This window comes from Gracilinanus agilis, chromosome 4 (genome assembly GCF_016433145.1).
Source record: "Gracilinanus agilis isolate LMUSP501 chromosome 4, AgileGrace, whole genome shotgun sequence".
Classification (NCBI taxonomy): domain Eukaryota; kingdom Metazoa; phylum Chordata; class Mammalia; order Didelphimorphia; family Didelphidae; genus Gracilinanus; species Gracilinanus agilis.
In genome coordinates, this window is record NC_058133.1 from 108,017,424 (window position 1) to 108,036,374 (window position 18,951).

Sequence of the window (18,951 nt, forward strand, 5' to 3'; positions counted from 1 at the left end):
AACTAGGCTTGGACTCTTCACTCTTACCACATCACTGAACTCTGCACTCCAGTCAGGTGCCAGATTTTGTAGATTCTTTTCTTGACTGGTCATATTTTCTTCACTTATGCTGCTATCTCCCTAATTCAAACCTATATCATTTCTTGCCTTCTAATTGTTGATCTCCCTTCTCATTTTCTCCATCTGCCTTACTTGATTGCCTAAGAGTCTTCAGTGGTTCTGATTTGCCTCTGGTATTATAGATGCACTGTATTTCACATTAATCTCCCTTCCTAGTTTGTGGAAGTATTTCACATTAATTTACCTTTCATGGTCTAGCCAGATTGATCTTTAGACTCATATTCTATGTCTTGCATTCCTTTGAATTGGTGCAATACAATACCTACTCACCTCTGCTTCAAGTCCCACCTCCTTTGCAAAGCTTTCCCCTATCTCTCCTACTTATTAGTGTTCTCTACTTAATTTATATTTATTTTCTTATTTGTGGCTGTTATTTCTTATTGTGGCTGCTTTGATATTTGACAATTAATTTGTGTTTAATTTGTTTCTTATGTGAAGAAGTTAAAAGTGCATTCTTTATAAAAAATCTTTGTTTTCACCATTTTATGCAGTATTCTTGAAGAAAATTTTAGTTATCATTATATTTTGCATATAGTTGGTATTAAGTGTAATTCATAAATAGCTGTTGTCAACACTAGACAATTTTTGATTTTTCAGTGATAGATTTTCCAGCCTTTTAAAATATTTTCTCTGTTGACTTAAAATATATCCTTGGATTGGTACCTTTGTCAGGTAAACTTCATATTCCTAAGGTAGCACATTTTATTTCTACAAAAATAAAAAATTGGGACTAGTGAAAATTAGGCAAAAATGAAACATCTCTAGATTGGTTCATGCTATTTTTCTTCTTGGAAAACCAAGAACTGACAGTACTCTAGTCTTGGTTGACTCATTTATGTTGTGACCTTTGCTGTGGCTTGATTTAACATTGTTCTTAAAGGTTGACTAAGCTGTTACTAACTATATTGACTCACATTCCCATGACCTGGTTAAAGAACTTGTCCTAACTTGTCTCAGGAGGTTTCTCTTTTAAGTACTACTGAAATACTTTAGCTAGCTAGCATCTCTAAGCAACTTCCACCAAAGGGCTCTGGACTTTAGAGAGGAAGAGTCCCCAAAAAGGAGAAGGGAGAAGTTCAGGGAAGAATGAATGATTGGTAACTTGAACTTGAAGGTAAAATAACTTTGTTTTAAAATGTTTTGCGGAGGTTGGACTATATGAGCTTGTTTTTTGCTTCAGGCAAAAATCATCTAAGGGAGGGCTATCAGTGATTGCTCCTAGGCATTCACTTGTAGACATGTGCTTCTGAAAGTCTTTCAGATGGCAGAAAATATACCAAGTACTTACGAAGAAATTGAATTTATTTTAGAATGATGGTGGGTGTTAGCCTTTTGTTATATCTTGAAAAACAGATGTAATTAGTCTCTTTTTGAATTTAGGAAGTTTAAAGTGCTTTACAGAACTTTTTTTTTTTTTCATAGTTTAGCCTATAGATTGCAACTTCACTGCCAAAATGTCATTGTCTCCTACTTCTGCACATTGTTCAGCATCTGAAAATGCGTGCAAGATTTCATCAGGACAAGTCAATCAGGTATTTTTGTTTCTCTCTTTAAAAGAAAACATCCAGCTCTAGTGCAGGAACTGAACTAACTGCTTATTTAATTTTTAGACAATAGCATTTTCTAAAGATGTGTTTTGTAAACACATCTTGTGGAGGCTGTGACTAATTTTTTTAGGCTCTTATAATCTCAAATGGGCTATTCAATGAAAATATTTTAAATACTAATGAAAATAATTTGAAATTTAATGCATTTCTGAGTTTGAGGATTATGTGAATATAATAAGACAGTCTTTTTCAGATTATTTAGAAATTGGTTGTCCAGCCTTTTTTATCCCTTCTTTAGTTTAGGGTTCAACTCCTTTTTTGTTCATTAAAATTCAGTAGTCAGATCTTAGTTAAAATTTTAAGTGTTAGGGGGACATTTAATCATTCTTTTTAATTTGGTAAAATTTATTTGAAAACTAATGAGATTCATTTTTAGGGCTGTGACTTCATATTCTGCTTTAAGAAATTTAAACTTCACAGGCACAGAAGTACATGTAGGGTTATGTTGATCAGTCATTCCTTCAGATTGTTTACCACCTAGCTTGGACAAATTAAACACTTGAAAATTTATGGGTGTTTTTATTTCACAATTTGAATCTGGCATTTAAGGACATTATAGTAGTAATCAAATTTATGTATTTTTTAAAATGTAGTTACTTTTGCTTTTTCATCTAAAAGTACATTTCCCAGTGGCAAAAAGGACTATAGGAAGAAGAGAAGGGATGTACTACATGACTTTGTTACAGCTACCAGTAACTATATTTGTCCATTCATTTAAAAAAAAAAAGAAGATGATAAGGCAAAGAAAACATGAAGCAAATTGGGGGAAAGAGACCAAATTGGAAATTCTAGGAAAACTTGTCTTAATCAACACTGCTGGGAACTAATGGTATAAACTGTACTATTTCTATTTCTTCCTATCCTGGAGTTTTATAGTGCCTGTTCATGACATATTTAGAAAATTAGTGATCTCTCAGATTGTATTGTGCAGATGTGAAAGTTTTTTTAAAAAAAGAGAAATTTCAAAAGTATTTTGATTCTATGTCTTTTGCTGATCAAATGAAATTAGGAAATTTGGACATTTTAGATCAGCAAATACTGAAGGATAACACTGAAAATCAATCCCTGTTTTGATTGGGGAGGACTGTGAGCACTCATTGCCCTATTCTAAGCACTACAAGGTAGTGTAGGCAACTTGGTGTAGTGGAAAGAAAGCTGGATTTAGAATCTTAAAAAAATATGACTGCAATTGAAGTCATTTTTTTCCCTTCAGCCTTACTTTATTTGTAAATGTCAGGTTTTATACTATCAATTTCAAAGGTTTACTGAGAAGATTAAATGATATCAAGGATATAAATACAAACTATATATACTATGTAATGAACAGTTACACTATGTGATATATTGAATAACAAACTTATTAAACCAGAATTATATTCAGTGGATCAACTAAAATAGCCTGTATCAGTATTTTTAATATTCATCTCAGTTTGGAAAATGTTTTGTGACTTAATTTAGCAAATTGATTAACTTTTCATATCTGTGATTTCTTTGTTATTGGAAACTTTTTAAACTAATTTCAATTTTACCTTCTTTGCAATTAAATCTTAGAGATGTGTCTGGGGACACTGAGAAGTTAAGACCTTGCCCATGGTTCCCTAGCTAGTATGTATATATCAGAGGTAGGCCTTGAACCTCTGATTTCCCAAGTCTGAGATTGGTTTTTGTAACATACTTCTTTCGTTCTTTCATTTAAGTCTATAACTGGCAGTCCTTTTCTAAATGGGAAGATTATTTAAGAGACCAATTAAAAAAATTAATTAATTTAGAATAGTTTTCCATGGTTCCATGATTTGTGTTCTTTCCCTCCCCTTCTTCCTCCCTCCTCCCGTGGCCATTGAGCAGTTCCACTGGGTTTTACATGTATCATTGATCAAGACCTATTTCCATATTATTAATTTATGCAACAAAGTAATTGTCTAGAGTTTACATCCCCAATCACATCCCCATTGAACCATGTGATCAAGCAGATGTTTTTCTTCTGTGTTTCTGCTCCCATAGTTCTTTGGATGTGGATAGTGTTCTTTAAGAGACCAATTTCTTAGAATTATTAATGCATAAAATGTGTTTAAGTGATGAAAGTTATTTTTAATAGGTGGATATTAGAACCAATATATTTTAGAAATATAAATTTCCGAAGGGACAAATAATAATAATAATAATAATTATTATTATTACAAATGTATTTTATGCTCCTCAGGGCAATGAATAAATACTATTTCTTGCTAACATAATAGTCTAGGGGCAAGAAATAACTATCAAAAGGCAACCAGGTGACTCAGTATAGATATGTAGCAACAGGCCTGGAGTCAGAAGGACCTGGTTCTCTAATCTGGCCTTGGACACTTTTTAGCTGTGTGACCCTGGGCAAATCACTTAACCCCAAATACCTAACCCTTGCTACTCTTCTGTCTTAGAATTGATACTAGGACAGAAGGTAAGGATTTTTAAAAAGAGAGAAAAAAACAAAAGCATTTTGGTAAGAAATATCACTAGTGTTTTGTAAGCATTTAGAGAGACTCAAATTTGTGTATGTCTTTCAGGATCTACATGAAATTCCAGTTAAGATGTAAATAGCAGATTATATTTGTGTCTATGTTAGGTACGACCAAAGCTGCCATTGCTGAAGATTTTGCAGGCTGCAGGTGCACAAGGTGAAATGTTCACGATGAAAGAGGTAAGCGGCTAGACCTTTTACATAATAACTTATGGAAATATAGAAGTCAGATTATTCGCTTAACACATTTCAAAAATAGTTCAACAGTAGAAGCAAGGAAATAAATTAATGTAAAATTCTCTTAGTTCACTGTATGTGCTTTTAAACAATCTAGATTACTGTGTAACTAAGATTTTCAGGATACATCATGGGAAAGGGGGAGGATTTAAATTGAATTCTACTTTTGAGATATTGGAGTAGCAACTTCTGTCTTTTAAACACTTAAGTTCAAGTTGTACTTGATTATAAATTTTTTTCTCTAGAGTTCTTTTTGAAGTGTGTTGTCAGCTAAATGTAAGATACAGTGTGAATTCATTTATTTTAAGATTAAAATGCAAAGTGTGTACAAGATTAAAAAATGACACTGTCACTGATTTACAGGGTATCCTGCCAGCCAGGAATTAAATGCAGTAGTTTTTCATTATAAATGTGTCAGATATTCCTGCAGAACCCTGTGACTTATTTTAAACACTTATGCATTTAAATAACTTATTTAGCTTCTAAATTTTTTTTTGCAAAAATAAATTGAATACTTTTAAGTGGTTGAGGGCTTAGTGTTAAAATGTTAATCAGTGTTAGCAGCCCACAAATAGCATAGTAAAGATCTTCCATTGAATGGGGAAAGAATTATGTGTGTCTGTCTAATTTACTGAAACATTTGTTTTGACACAGCAAATAGTGCCAAACAAATACAGAGTACGTTCTTAGAGAAAGTTAATTTACCTAGGGTTAATCTAGAGGAGACATGTGTCATTTGACAGGATACTCTTTAATATTACTGACTTCTGTTTGCCCAAAGTTTTGTTGCTTCTTCATTGTCCTCATTATGTACACTATTCTTTTCTAGTTTTTTTTTAGTTGTATATGCAGTTCGTTGATCTGCTCTTTATCTTATTGATATAAGCATTTAGAGATATCAATTTATCCTTAAGTAACTGCTTTGACTGTGTCCTCAAAATTTTTGTATGTTGTCTCCTTGTCATTCTCTTTAATGAAATTGTTGATCGTTTCTATGATTTGTTCTTTGACCCATTCATCCTTTAAGATAAGGTTATTTATTTCCATTGAATTTTTAGCTTTTTTTTTATAGCTCTTTGTTGAGTATAATTTTTTGTAGTATTATGGTCTGAAAAGGATGCAGTTAATATTTCTGATTTTCTACATTTAGTTGTAAGGTTTTTATATCCTGTTATATGATCTATTTTTGTGAAGGTGCCATGTAGTGTTGAGAAAAAGCTCTATTCTTTTCTTTTCCCATTAAGTTTTCTCCAGTGGTCTGTCAAATCTAACTCATCTAAATTTCTATTCACCTCCTTAATTATTTTCTTTTTTCTTTTTTGGTATGTTTAGATAATTCTGAGGGGGAAGGTTGATGTTCTTAGTAATAGAGTTTTGTTGTCTATTTCTTCTTGTAACTTAATGTGTATACTGTTCTTTTTGTTCTTTTATATTAATTTAAGGCAACTTTATGTAGGTCTTCCCAGGTTCCTCTGAATTTTTCATTATTCCTTACGATGCAATAATACTCAATTTTGTTCATGTTCCTTAATTTGTAAAGCATTTCTGAGTTTTGGGGCATATACTTTGTTGCTCAATTACAAATAATTTACTATTTTGATCATATTTGTATATTGGGGTCTTTTCCCCCCTATAACTTAACTTCCTTATGATAGTCTCCATGGAGAAATCTCTTGAAGAGTATAGTAACTTTTCTTGCATAATTCCACATTGTTTTCAAGAAAGATTGAAACCATTAAAAGATAGCTCTATGACTAATGAATTAACAAGCATGATTTTCAACAATGAGTTTTCTCATCTTTTAGTGTCTTTGCTAACTTGATAGTTGTGGGGTAGGATGGGGAATAATACTGTTTTTGTATAAGTTTCTTTTAGTAGAGATTTTGACTATTTTTGAGTGATTATTTTTCAAATGAAGTAAAAAATTGTTCCTATCCTTGGATGAGGGGGAGTGGCTCTTAGTCATACATTTGTGTTGTTCCATATAGTTTTTAGATATCAGACTTTTATCATTTTTTAATGCAGTTTTTTCTACATTTGTATCTTTTTTCCTATACTAATTGGATTGGCTTTTATTTTTACAGAATCTTTAAAATTTCATCAACAGTTTTTTGTTTTGTGATATATTCTAACTTGTTTTTTTTTTTTTGTGATAAATTTGTTTAATTTTTTCCCTACTGGAAGAATAGAAATAATGGAGAATCTCCATTCTTAGAAGAGAATAAAAATTAGTAGAGAAAGAGCTTTCTATTCTCCATAGGTTTTATGCTATTTATCCATTTGGAATTTGTCATGATAGCAGTTATAAAATACTGAACTAAAATTTTTTTGGTTAGGCTACTTTATTTTTTTAAGTTTATTTATTTAATTAATTTAGAATTTTTTCCATGTTTCCATGATTCATGTTCTTTTCCTCCCCTCCTCCCACCCCCCTCCTGTAGCCAATGAGCAGTTCCACTGGGTTTTACATGTATCATTGATCAAGACCTATTTCAATATTACTAATATATATTTGCATTAAGGTGATCATTTAGAGTCTATATCCCTAATCATATCCCCACAGACCCATGTGATCAAGCATTGTTTTTCTTCCATGTTTCTACTCCCACAATTCTTTCTCTGATTGTGGATAGCGTTCTTTGTCCCTCAGAATTGCCTTGGATCATTGCATTGCTGCTGGTAGAGAATTCTATTACATTCAGTTGTACCACAATGTATCTATCTCTGCATATAAGGTTCTCCTGGTTCTACTCCTTTCACTCTTGCATCAGTTTCTGGAGGTCGTTCCAGTTCACATGGAATTCCTCAAGTTCATTATTTCTGTTAGCATAATAGTATTCCATCACCCGCATATACCACAATTTGTTCAGCCATTCCTCAATGGAAAGGCATCCCCTCATTTTCCAATTTTTTGCCACCACAAAGAGCGTGGCTATAAAGTACAAGTTTTTTTCCTTATTATCTCTTTGAGGTACAAACCCAGCAGTGATATGGCTGCATCAAAGGGCAGGCAGTCTTTTAAAGCCCTTTGGGCGTGGTTCCAAATTGGTCAGGCTACTTTTATACATTAAAAAAATTTTTTCCAATGAATGAATGAATGAATGAATGAATGAATGAATGAAGAGTTTATTTTCTCTCCCACTCCCCACCTTCCAAATCACCTCCACACCACTGAAAAAAAAGAAAAATAAAACATATAATTATATTTATTATAATTTGTAATACATATAGCTAGATAAAGCACATTTTTGCATTGGCCATGTCTTAAAAAATAGATGCCTCATTCTACACCTTGAATCAATCACCTTTTGTCAGGAGATGAGTACCTTCATCATAGGTCCTTTGAAATAATAGTTGGTAATTTTCTTGGCCTTCAGAGTACTTTTTTGCAATAGTATTATTCTCCTTGATCTGTTCACTTCATTCTGTCTTCCAAAGTTTCATTGAAATATTCCTTTATAATTTTTTTTTTTAGACCCTTATTTTCTGTCTTGGAGTCAATATTGTATATTGGTTCCAAGGCAGAAGAGTGGTAAGGGCTAGGCAATGGGGGTCAAGTGACTTGCCCAGGGTCACACAGCTGGAAAATGTCTGAGGTCAGATTTGAACCTAGGACCTCCCATCTCTAGGCCTGGCTCTCAATCCACTGAGCTACCCAGCTGCCCCCCCTCCCCCACCTTTATAATTTCTTAAGACACAATGGTATTCCATTCCATTCATGTGCCATAGTTTATATAGCCATTCCCCAAGTTCCTAGTTTATTTCTATGACCAAAAAAAAAAGCTGCTATAAATATTTTATGCATATAGAACCTTTTCTTTCTTTGATATATTTGGGGTTAAGGCCTCATAGTGCTGTTGCTAGATCCAAGAATACATATGCCCAGTTTTAATGGCTTTTGGGGCATAGTTCCAAGTTGCTTTCCAAAATGGCTGAACCATTTCCCAGTTTTAAGAGTACATTCATGTACTATGTGTTTGGCTTCTTTATAATTTTCCCAGTAGTTATTATATAGGCATGTAAGTGGTGTAATAGAGGTGAAAACGTGAGTTTAAATTCTGTCTCAAATAGCTCTATCACCCTTGGCAAATAACTTTATCTCTCTGTGCCTCAGTTTCCTCATCTGTACAATGGAGATAATAGTCACTTGCTTCCCAGGGTTATTGTGAGGATCAAATGAGTTTACATATGTAAAGTACTTTTACAAACCTTAAAATACGTTTATGTGTGCCAGCTGCTATTGTTATTAATCTTCCTGAATAAAAAGCATCTTCTCAAGTAGTTTCTATTCTTGAATTCATCAAAAGCTAAGTGCATTTGTTAGTAGGTCTTATTTATTTAGCCTGATCCATTAATCTACTTTTCAATTTTTTTGTCTAATGGTAGATAATTTTGTTCATTGATACTTTGTAATGTAAGATGAAATCTGGTAGTTTCAGACCTCTTTCTCCTTCCTACTTTTTTCATTATATCTATGGATATTCTTATTTTTTTGTTCTTCCAAATAATTAAAAAAAAATTTTTTTTGTCTTAATTCCTTTGGTAATTTCATTAGCACTAAATCTATAGAGTGATTTGGGTAAGGTGATTTTTACTTTGTCAGCATGTCTAATGTGTTTGCATTTCAAAGATTTTGCTCAGTTCTGGGTTTTTAAAATGAAATACTTGGGAATCATTTCTGTGATAATCTCTCTCTTACTTCCACCTCCAGACTTAATTCAACATTTCAATATAAGTTTTCTGTGTACAAGGCATTTCCCCCTTTCATTTCCATTTTTCCTTTCTTGTTGCTAATAGGTAGTTTCATGTATTTTGACCAGAGTTCCTGGATATATGTAGAGGTCTTTTTTATATCACTTGGAATTTCTTCTTTTTGCCCTTGAAATTAACACTTAACCTTTCTTCGATGATGGTCTTTATATTGTGTTGATTATTGATCTCTTTTTCTCCTCTACTAATATTACAACTCCATTTATCCCCTGTTAGGATAAGAATTTGTTTAGGTTATTCTGTCTAGTTAGAAGCAAGGGGATAGCTTAAAAGTGCAAACATCCTGTTTTTTTAAGTCTTTACCTTCCATCTCAGAATCAACACACAGTATTCTGTGTGTGTGTGTGTGTGTGTGTGTGTGTGTGTATGTGTGTATATTAGTTTCCAGGCAGAAGAGCAATAAGGACTAGGCAATTGGGGTTAAATGACTTGCCCAGGGTCACAAAGCTAGGAAGCATCTGAGGCCACATTTGAACCTAAGACCTCCTGTTTCTAGGTCTGGTGCTCTATTCATTGAGTCATTTAGCTGCCCCTGTGACAACTTTTTGATGTATCTGTGTATTTTCCTTCCTTTTTTTTTTTTTTTTACTAGGTAGAATGCTGCAAAATAGACAGAATTTTCAAGTAATTGGATGCTGAACTCAAGTATATTCATTTGCTAACTTTTTTTTATTGAAAGGAGTGCTGTTTTTTTAAAGGAAGGTGGTTCCATTATAATCTCCATGTGTTTTGAGATACATTTTGGAGTGAAGTTGAGAAAACCTTCTGAGTAAGGTTTCCTTGTATATTTTGTTTGGAATTTATATACAGAATTTCCTTGTATTATCTATATATTTTGGTTTGACTGAGGTAAATTATAGTCTTATGAGTTCCAGGAAAAAAAAGATGTATAAGATTCTAACACTCAAACTTATTAAAGACTAGAATGTTTCTTCTTTTAAAATTTTATTGCAGCTGTTGTACAGTGAGAGTGCTGGATGATCCCTCATGTTCCATCCAAGGTCTAAGGTTCTGTGATTCTAGTATATTAAAATAAGTTGACTTCTCTGTAGAAAAAATTCCATGCTTAGGCATTTTAGGCATAAGACCACTAGAAACAATTTTTATCATTTAGACTAAAAAAATTCTAAATATAGAAGACAGAGAAGGTCAAAGATGGGCAAAGTTCCCTATGCCTATGTTAGAAATTTGGAAATTTCTACTACTGGACATTTTGGGGTTATAATTTAAAATCTCAAATAAATAAAATGCCATACTTGGAGGTTAAACAAAAGTTGAAAATTTGGGCAAAGTCCCAGAAAAATAGTAACTTAATATGATGGTGAATTATTTTGCCAAAATTATTCAGTCTCTTAGGCTACTCTTTCCTTAGATAGTTTCCAGGACTTGTTTCTTAAAATATTTTGAAAGCCTTATTTCAATAAAATTAGTTTATTTTGTAGCCCTATGTATTTTATACATTTAAGAATGTTATTCTGAGAAGAGGGCCATTGGTTTCACTAGCCTGCTAAAAGGAAATGCAAAAAATGTGAAGAAATTTCTCTGAGGAGGATTCTCATTTATACCTGTTCAGAAGGAGATACTTCTCTTGATTGAAGTGCTATTTTAAAATCATTTCAAGAAGTGGGGCTTAGAAACTAGTTAGGTCTTCTGTAAGATAAAGACATCAAAAGATTTTAGTTTAGTTAGGGCTTTGTTTCATAGGCTTCAGGTTAGGATGCCCAGAAGAGCACTTTATTAATCTTTCTAAAGGAGGGTGTATTTGGAGGGACCTTTGTGTGTTTCCACTCTTGGTCCTCTGATATCCATAGGGTAGTGATTTGTTTACAATGTGTTGTGATAAGTTGGCTTTTGATTTGCATAACTATTCATAGTATAGAATGATATGATTCTTAAGTTCAATTTTGTTCAACAAGTAAACCAACAAGCAAATGTTTGTTTAGCACCTACTTTGTGCCAGGTCACGAAACAATCCCTCTCCCCAAGGAGCTTATGTTGTAATAGAGGAGGAAAGAGGCACATAATAGGCTATACAGAGCAGGTGCCGGATGACCTCGAGGGAGAAGGCACCAGCCACTGGCAGGACAGGGAAGGCCCCCTGTAGAAGATGCCAAAGGAGCTTAGGCTTGATTCCAAGAAATGGAGGTGAGGAAGAAGAACTTTACAGGCCAAGAGACCATCATTGTGAAGGCAGAGAGCATTGTGGAAGAAGCAGCAGAGTACATGGAGGGGAGTTAGATATGATAGGGCTGGAAAGAGAGGCTGGTGCCAGCATATGAAGGGACTTAAATATCTGTTAAGCCACCACTGAATGCAAAATTCTATACTACATACTGGGGATACAGAGTCAAAAATGAAACTGGTCCTGTCCTCATGGAGTTCTCCTTACCATCCATGTCCTTAATATATTATATGTATTTATAATATACTATATGATAAAACTATATAATTAATATAATACATATATGTTCAAAGATATATACATAAATAAATAAATGTTGCATTATAGGTAGTAGCTGAACAGATGTTGTTTTTACTGTTTTGTTCCCATGCAGGTCATGCATTATCTAGGTCAGTATATAATGGTGAAGCAGCTTTATGATCAGCAAGAACAGCACATGGTATATTGTGGTGGAGATCTTCTAGGAGAGCTGCTAGGTCTTCAGAGCTTTTCTGTGAAAGATCCAAGGTAAGATTTTAGATTTGCAACTTGGGGTTTGCCCACAACCTTATGTAGTACATGGTTCTTTGTCCGCAAGGCAAAAGTAGTTGAGAAGTCCACACTCTTTTCTTCTCACTGTGTAGTAACATTTGTCCCTTCTGAATCCATCTTATCTTACAACTAAAATGGGGATTTGCTTAATTAAAAATTTTTAAAAATACTAAATACTACTAAGTATTGGTCCTAAGGAAGAGGAACGATAAGGGCTAGGTGATTAGGGTGAAGCGACTTGCCCAGGGTCATACAACCTGGAAGTGTCAGGACAGATTTGAACCTAGGACCTCCTGTTTCCAGGCCTGGCTCTCTATCCCCTGAGTCACTTATCTGCCCTTGCTTAATTACAATTTAAAACTAGAAGGCAAGGATTGATTCTTTCATGAAATTATCTTTTTTTTAGGTTGGCAGGCTATAAGAATAGGACCTATTAGTTTCTGTCTTCCTAATTCCTAAGAAAGCACAATTATTGGGAAGTTTCCCCATCACTTAAATAGGAATAATGAGGCAGCTTTTCCCTTCTTTATAGGGAGGGAAACAATAATATTTTAAAATTAATAAAAACAACAACCCAAAACTTTAAGAGTTCTTAGAAGAACTCTAGAAATCTGAGTAATAGGATTTTTTTCTGTTTTTAATTTTTTCCTTTCTCTCTTAACAGCCCCCTTTATGACATGCTAAGAAAAAACCTGGTTACTGCAACTGTTACAGGTATGTCCATGCTCTTTTGTCAAAAAAATATATAGTACAGCACTGATTTGATTAGGGCAAGTAATAGAAAAGGAGGATTATGGATGAAATAAAATTCTGTCTTTGGGAATGATTGGAAGGGACATATTACTTGGGAAAATGTTATTGCCATGTATTCAAGCGCCAGTTTGTTTAACCTTTTTCTTGATTATGCTGTATTTACTCCTGCAATGTAGTTGGTAAAAGTACTTTACAGGAAATTGCTTTTGTGTGAATATGTGTGTGTGTCTTGACTATATTTGTTAAGAATATGGTAAGGTCTTAGGGTTGAGTGAGTGAGTAAGATGTAACTAAGAATTGAGTCCATGTGTGTTGTCTTTTCTAGGAATGTCATATTTATAAAACATTTTGTGCACCCAGTCTGTCCCCCATCAGGAAAGTCTGAAGATTTTTGAAACTTTGTCCTTTTAAGAAATTAGTCCAGTTGTGTTAATCCCTGAAAATTTGCCTTATTTTGATAGCTTATAGAAATAAGCAAATTAGTGGTCATCCATTCCCAATAATTGTGCTTTCTTAGGAATAAGGGAATACACATCGAACTCTTTCAAATCAAAAATGTGTGAATTTTAATTTCGATATTCTCCAGATAAACTTTGGAGTCCTCTTAATCTCACTGGGACATTTCTCAAAGTTCAAGAAGGCCTTGTAAATGAAATGACATCTTTACTGAAATTTAATTACTTCTCTAGCTGCAGAATCTAAATTTCTTTGAGCACTAAAGGAATGAAATACATCAAGAGGGAAACAGCAATAAATTACGGATTTTTCAGCAGAAATTCTGGAAATCAATAGTTTTTGTCTAATAATTGAATTATAACAACATAGGATTCCTGTATCTATTTCAATATATTTTTCCATCTCTCTATTTAGACACTGATGTATGTATATTTTATTTACACATATATGATATATGTGGAATATATACCATATATCTGGATATATATGCCATTTATTCATGATTTATTCCTATATCACATATCTTTATATATAATATACCTATCTGTGTTTAAAGTCTCTTTATTTTTTTACTTCATTTGTTATTTCATACTAATTTTGCAGTAGTTAGTCTGAAGCAAATGCTATCAATACATTTTATAATCTTTTCTTCCAGTGGTAGGATTTGTCTCCAAATGTTTTTGTGATTGCTCCTCTAATTGCAGTTGCCCTTTTTGTGAATGAACATTTTTTTGACTATTTCTGTTGACTTAGATGGAGTGAATATTACATTTCCTATTAGTAAAGAAAATGAAAGGAAATTTCTCTCTTCCTTCCTTTACCTTTACAGCTCTTATGGAACAAATTTTATCTCCTGGGATTTACCTTTTGTTTTATTGAAGGGAATGTTATTATTTAAAGAAGTTTGTTCCATAAAATATCTTTTGTGTTTGAGTAGAATAATAAAAGGAAACAGGTATGGTAGATTTTGGCATTTATTTTATGCCTCTACTTTTTGCAAATTAGTTTTCTTAGAGGTGATTTCTACTTTGTTTTGTTCTGTCAGTTGCTTCCACAGAAAGAAATATTTTGAGAGGCATCTAGGTAGCACAGTGGATAAGAGCTCTAGGCCTGGATTTGGGAGAACCTGAATTCAAAGTCTGGCCTCAGATACTTCCTAATACTATACCCTGGGCAAGTCACTTAACCCTAATTACCTAGCCCTTTGCCGCTACATTTCTTAGAACTGATACTATGTCAGAAGGTAAGGGTCTCAGAGGAAAGAAAGAAATATTCTGGAGCTACACATTATAGTAATTATATAACCATTAACTGGTTCTACATCTGCATGATATCCTAAATTGAATTTTTTGTTAAAGGACAGCATAATTAACAAAGCTTTTTTTCAAAAGAAATAGTCATGTATTTTGACTCCTTCATCTTCTGTCTTTAAATATATGTTTTTTAAGAACCTATAAAACATGTCTCCTTACTTTCAAAAAATTAGAATTATGGCAGCTTTGGAGAGTTCTGCTTTATACCAATAGTTGTTCTGTCAATTGAGTTAAGGTGGAAGGATCTTTAGTTTTTCTTTGGCAAACCTTAAACAAATAAGTTTGTCAATGATTGTTCATGAGTGGGAGGATGTATTTGACCAAGCAAGCCAAGAACCATTCTCATTGTAACTCAGGTCCACATAAATGTGTGTGTGTGTGTGTGTGTGTGTGTGTGTGTGTGTGTGTGTGTACAACAGACACAGACACATACACATATATACATAATAAGTAGTCCTGGGTGGTATCTGCTTAGAATCATAAGTAGAGCTGGGAGTGGTCACAGAGACCATTTAGTTCAGCCCCTCATTTTATAGATGAAGAAACTGAGGACCTGGGAAAGTGAGATGACTTGCCTATAGTAAAAAAAAGTACTAATCATTCAAGATGAAATCTCATCCTAGGGCCTTTGACTTCAGAACCATTGTTGCTTACCTTGCTGCTTATTTTGCACAAGCTTTATTTCCTTTTCCTTTTTGGATTACAAAATTTCTTAGGACTGGAGTCTTTTAAATGCATTTCTCCTTTGGAATGATTTAGTCCCCAAACAGTAGTCTCACTAAAGTTATCATCATTTATTTCTTGATAAGTTTTTTCATCTGCTTACTTCATTTTTTCTTGAACGTATGTAGTGACCAGGAAAATTAATACTTGTTTTAGACACCTATAATCTTAATATCAAGTTCAGAGGCCCTAACACTTAGTGTCATTGATTCTGGATTGGATTAGTATGGATTCTGGATTGGATAAGTATGCTTATCCAATAAGCATACACTTATTTTTAATGAAGTAGAGAGATTTCTGTTTTCAAAATTCTTGTAGACTTAACAATTTTGGCAGTTGGGGAAAAAAAAAGGTGAAACTATGTGTGAAGAAGCTCTAACGAGTTTTCTATCACATCTTATTTAAAGAGTTCTATTTCTGATTATAACAAAATTTAAAAATTTCTTGGAGAAATTTGGAAACTTATTGTGGAAGAAAACTTGTAGCCATCTTAAGTAAAGGAACTTTTTTCATCTCCTCTTCTTTCCCTTCTCTCCCTTTCCCCAAATGACACCTTGTTACTTTATTTTTAACCAGGCCTTTTTTGATATAGCTTCTTTGTCTTTGATTCTTCTCTCTCTGCTAAGGAGAGCACTATCCAATCATGGAGATCTACACTTGTAGGGGCCAAGTCTGGCTCCTAGTTTGCTTGCTGAGGTCCTTTTTGTGTGGAAAGAATGGTTATTACCAGGGAAGGTTTTTTCCTTTTGTTTTACTCACCGTCTAGATGCTGCACAGACTCTCGCTCTCGCACAGGATCAGAGTATGGATATTCCAAGCCAAGATCAACTGAAGGTAAACTCACCAACTGGTGAATTCTTTTGTTGTACAGAGTGGCCCCTTCTCTGTACCTCTGGATCTTGGACTCCCAAAACCTTTCTACCTTGTAGTCAAACTTGACACGAAAAGTTCTTGGGAGTCTATAGACCAAGGACAGAGTGAACCTTCTCTGTTCTGCCCATAACAGAGTTCCAGTCTCTGAGCCTTTCTTGGGATGTAGCACTTCTTATCTTCACTCTTTCCAGTTTACACTTTCTTTTGAGTTTGTGTGTGTGTGTGTACGCGCATGTGTTTTGAGCAAACTGCTTTACTAGAATGGAAAGTTTATATGCAAGTAAGTACCAATCAGAAAGTTCCTTGTAGCTTCCCCAAACCTACAGGAACTGTTACCATAATCTTGATTTTATGTTCAGTGAACCAGTCTCCTAGAAGATGCTTCCTTTATCTTAGTAGTAGGCCAGAAGGAGGCCAGATGCTGACTGGTTGTTCAAAATGACATTTCTTGGCCCCTTGTTCAGCTGAGATTTTCTTCAGGTTTGGGACTTCCCAGCTCTGCTCATGGTAGGGTTAGGGAAGATAAACTGACTTTCTGCATTTAATGAGTGTTGTTTACTCCAGTGTTCACTTTCTTGTGCATAACCCATTGTGTTGCACTTTTACTGGTGACTCAGAATGGAACTGCTACATCCCCTTGGCCTGATCTAGTCTACCGTACTCATGGGGTGGTTTTCTTTTTCCATTTAGCAAGGTGCAGAGGGAAGTTTTAGCACCAGGAATGGAACTGAAGAAGGTGATGATCCTGCTTTGTCTACCTCACAGCGCAAATGCAGAAATCCAAGAGAAGGTAAGTATTGAACTAAAACAATGGCTATTCTTGTTTTAGGCTATAAAAATGACCCTCCCATAAAAACCTCTTCTGTTACTTCTGGTCTGACTCTAGACTTTGGAAGGCTGTGTTAGCAGAACATCAGTTCTGGCAGGTACTGCCAAGCTGAGAACACTTGGAACATGTGACTTGACAGACTGTGTCTCTCTGGTACGGAGGCTGAAATAGATACGTCTTGAAGAACTTACTACCAGTTTGGTGGAATTTTTCAACCATAACAATTCTTAAAGACCATCTTCTAAGCAATGGTTGTAATTTGCTTCCTTCATTGAAGGATTTACCTGTGTTGGTGACATATTGAATCCTTGCATCATTCAAGTAGAAGTACCAAAGTAATTATATTATAGATATTTACGGTAATGAGTTAACAGTATTTTATTTTATTTTATTTATTTATTTTTTTAAACCCTTAACCTTCCGTCTTGGAGTCAATACTGTGTATTGGCTCCAAGGCAGAAGAGTGGTAAGGGTAGGCAATGGGGGTCAAGTGACTTGCCCAGGGTCACACAGCTAGGAAGTGGCTGAGGCCAGATTTGAACTTAGGACCTCCCATCTCTAGGCCTGACTCAATCCACTGAGCTACCCAGCTGCCCCCAGTTAACAGTATTTTAAAAGATCTCATCTCTAAATTTCTAAGGGCTTTATTAATTTAGTTTTCCTAGCATACTTGAGAAGAAAGGATATGCCATATTGTCTCCTTGTTATTCTTTGAAACAACTTTCTTTTAAAGTCTAGATCGAGTTGCTTTTTTCAAGAGGTTAAAAGTGTTCCTTAATAGGCTATGTTTTTACATTGATTTTTGTTAAGACTGTGGGATGACAGAAGAAAGTCTTCCACTTACTTATCCATGAGTCACTAAGTGAATTTTCCCTCTCCATGTGGCCCAAGACACTGCAGTCATTTCAGTTCTTTTCAGAATCATCTTCTCTTTGCACTCTTTCCTTATACTTGAACACTTAAGCAAGCCAGAATTTTGGGTTTGACTTGCCTGATGGAGGGGAAAATTATTTTTCAGGGAAATTAAAGTTTATAGCAGTGGTTCCCAAACTTTTTTGGCCTACCGCCCCCTTTCCGGAAAAAATATTACTTAGTGTCCCCTGTCACATACTATCAACGCCCCCTTACAGTTATTCACCACCCCCAAATGCACCTGTGGCCATCACCACTCCCCTTGGATTGCTGCAGCACCCACCAGGGGGCGGTGGTGCCCACTTTGGGAATCACTGGTTTATAGAGACCAAGATTTCCATTTCTCTGATCTTTGGTTATAATCTATTTCCTTACCATAAAATTGTGTATATGGTTAGAAAAACCCAGATTGAATAAACCAGGATGTATGTAGGAAACCAAATAGAATCTCTGTGATGTTAAAAAATATTTCAGTCATGATTTTATGTACAAAGATTTACAGAATCATAAATATACATGGAACATATTTTATAGCATACATGGTTCCTAATCCAGGTACTTCATCTCATAAATATACTCTTGGAGGAAATGACAATATAAATCCAAATAGTACACCTGTCATTAATGTCACCAAAATATTAAAGACCTTTTTGAAGGATTTTTTCAATGTTCATCAGGCTCAGAAAATTTTTTTTCCTTTGTACTGATTACATATAAATAGAGAATTGTTTGTGATCCTTAAAATCTTTAAGCCCTATCAAGAGTTTTTGGAGTTGAGTTTTAAATGAATGGTCTTAAAACAGTTTTATTTTTTATGTAGGTCCTTTTATGATGCAAAAAAACCTTGAACTGCTTAAGCTATACAGAAACTTAATTTGTCATCAACTTATATTCTTTTTAAATTGTAGAGACAAATGGCCTGGTAATTGAGACAAGTTCAAAGCTCAAGAGAAAAGAAGTTTTTGTGAAATTTGAGTATATTAGGAAGATGGCTAATACAGTGTAGTCCTGGTGGCTGCCTTTGACTTCATACTTATCTTTGTTATTAGAAATCTCTTAAGGAGCAATCAGACTCAAAGAGGCATTTTTAGGCCTTATAATATAATATATGATATTATATATATATGTACATATACATGTATATATAT

At 34.2% G+C, this 18,951-nt stretch overlaps 1 protein-coding gene across 3 annotated transcripts in view; it reads left to right on the forward strand.

The window, feature by feature from the left end:
- Window positions 1-1,574: 1,574 nt before the first annotated feature.
- Window positions 1,575-18,951, forward strand: part of MDM4 (MDM4 regulator of p53) — a 30,440-nt gene continuing 13,063 nt past the window's right edge. For 2 of the 3 annotated variants that reach the window (XM_044672120.1, XM_044672121.1), the window contains exons 1-6: window positions 1,575-1,652; window positions 4,330-4,404; window positions 11,787-11,920; window positions 12,609-12,658; window positions 15,956-16,023; window positions 16,753-16,852. In XM_044672120.1, coding sequence (XP_044528055.1) covers window positions 1,575-1,652; window positions 4,330-4,404; window positions 11,787-11,920; window positions 12,609-12,658; window positions 15,956-16,023; window positions 16,753-16,852 — 505 coding nt within the window. The remainder of the gene's footprint in view (window positions 1,653-4,329; window positions 4,405-11,786; window positions 11,921-12,608; window positions 12,659-15,955; window positions 16,024-16,752; window positions 16,853-18,951) is intronic. The other variant, XM_044672122.1, reaches the window with a different exon arrangement.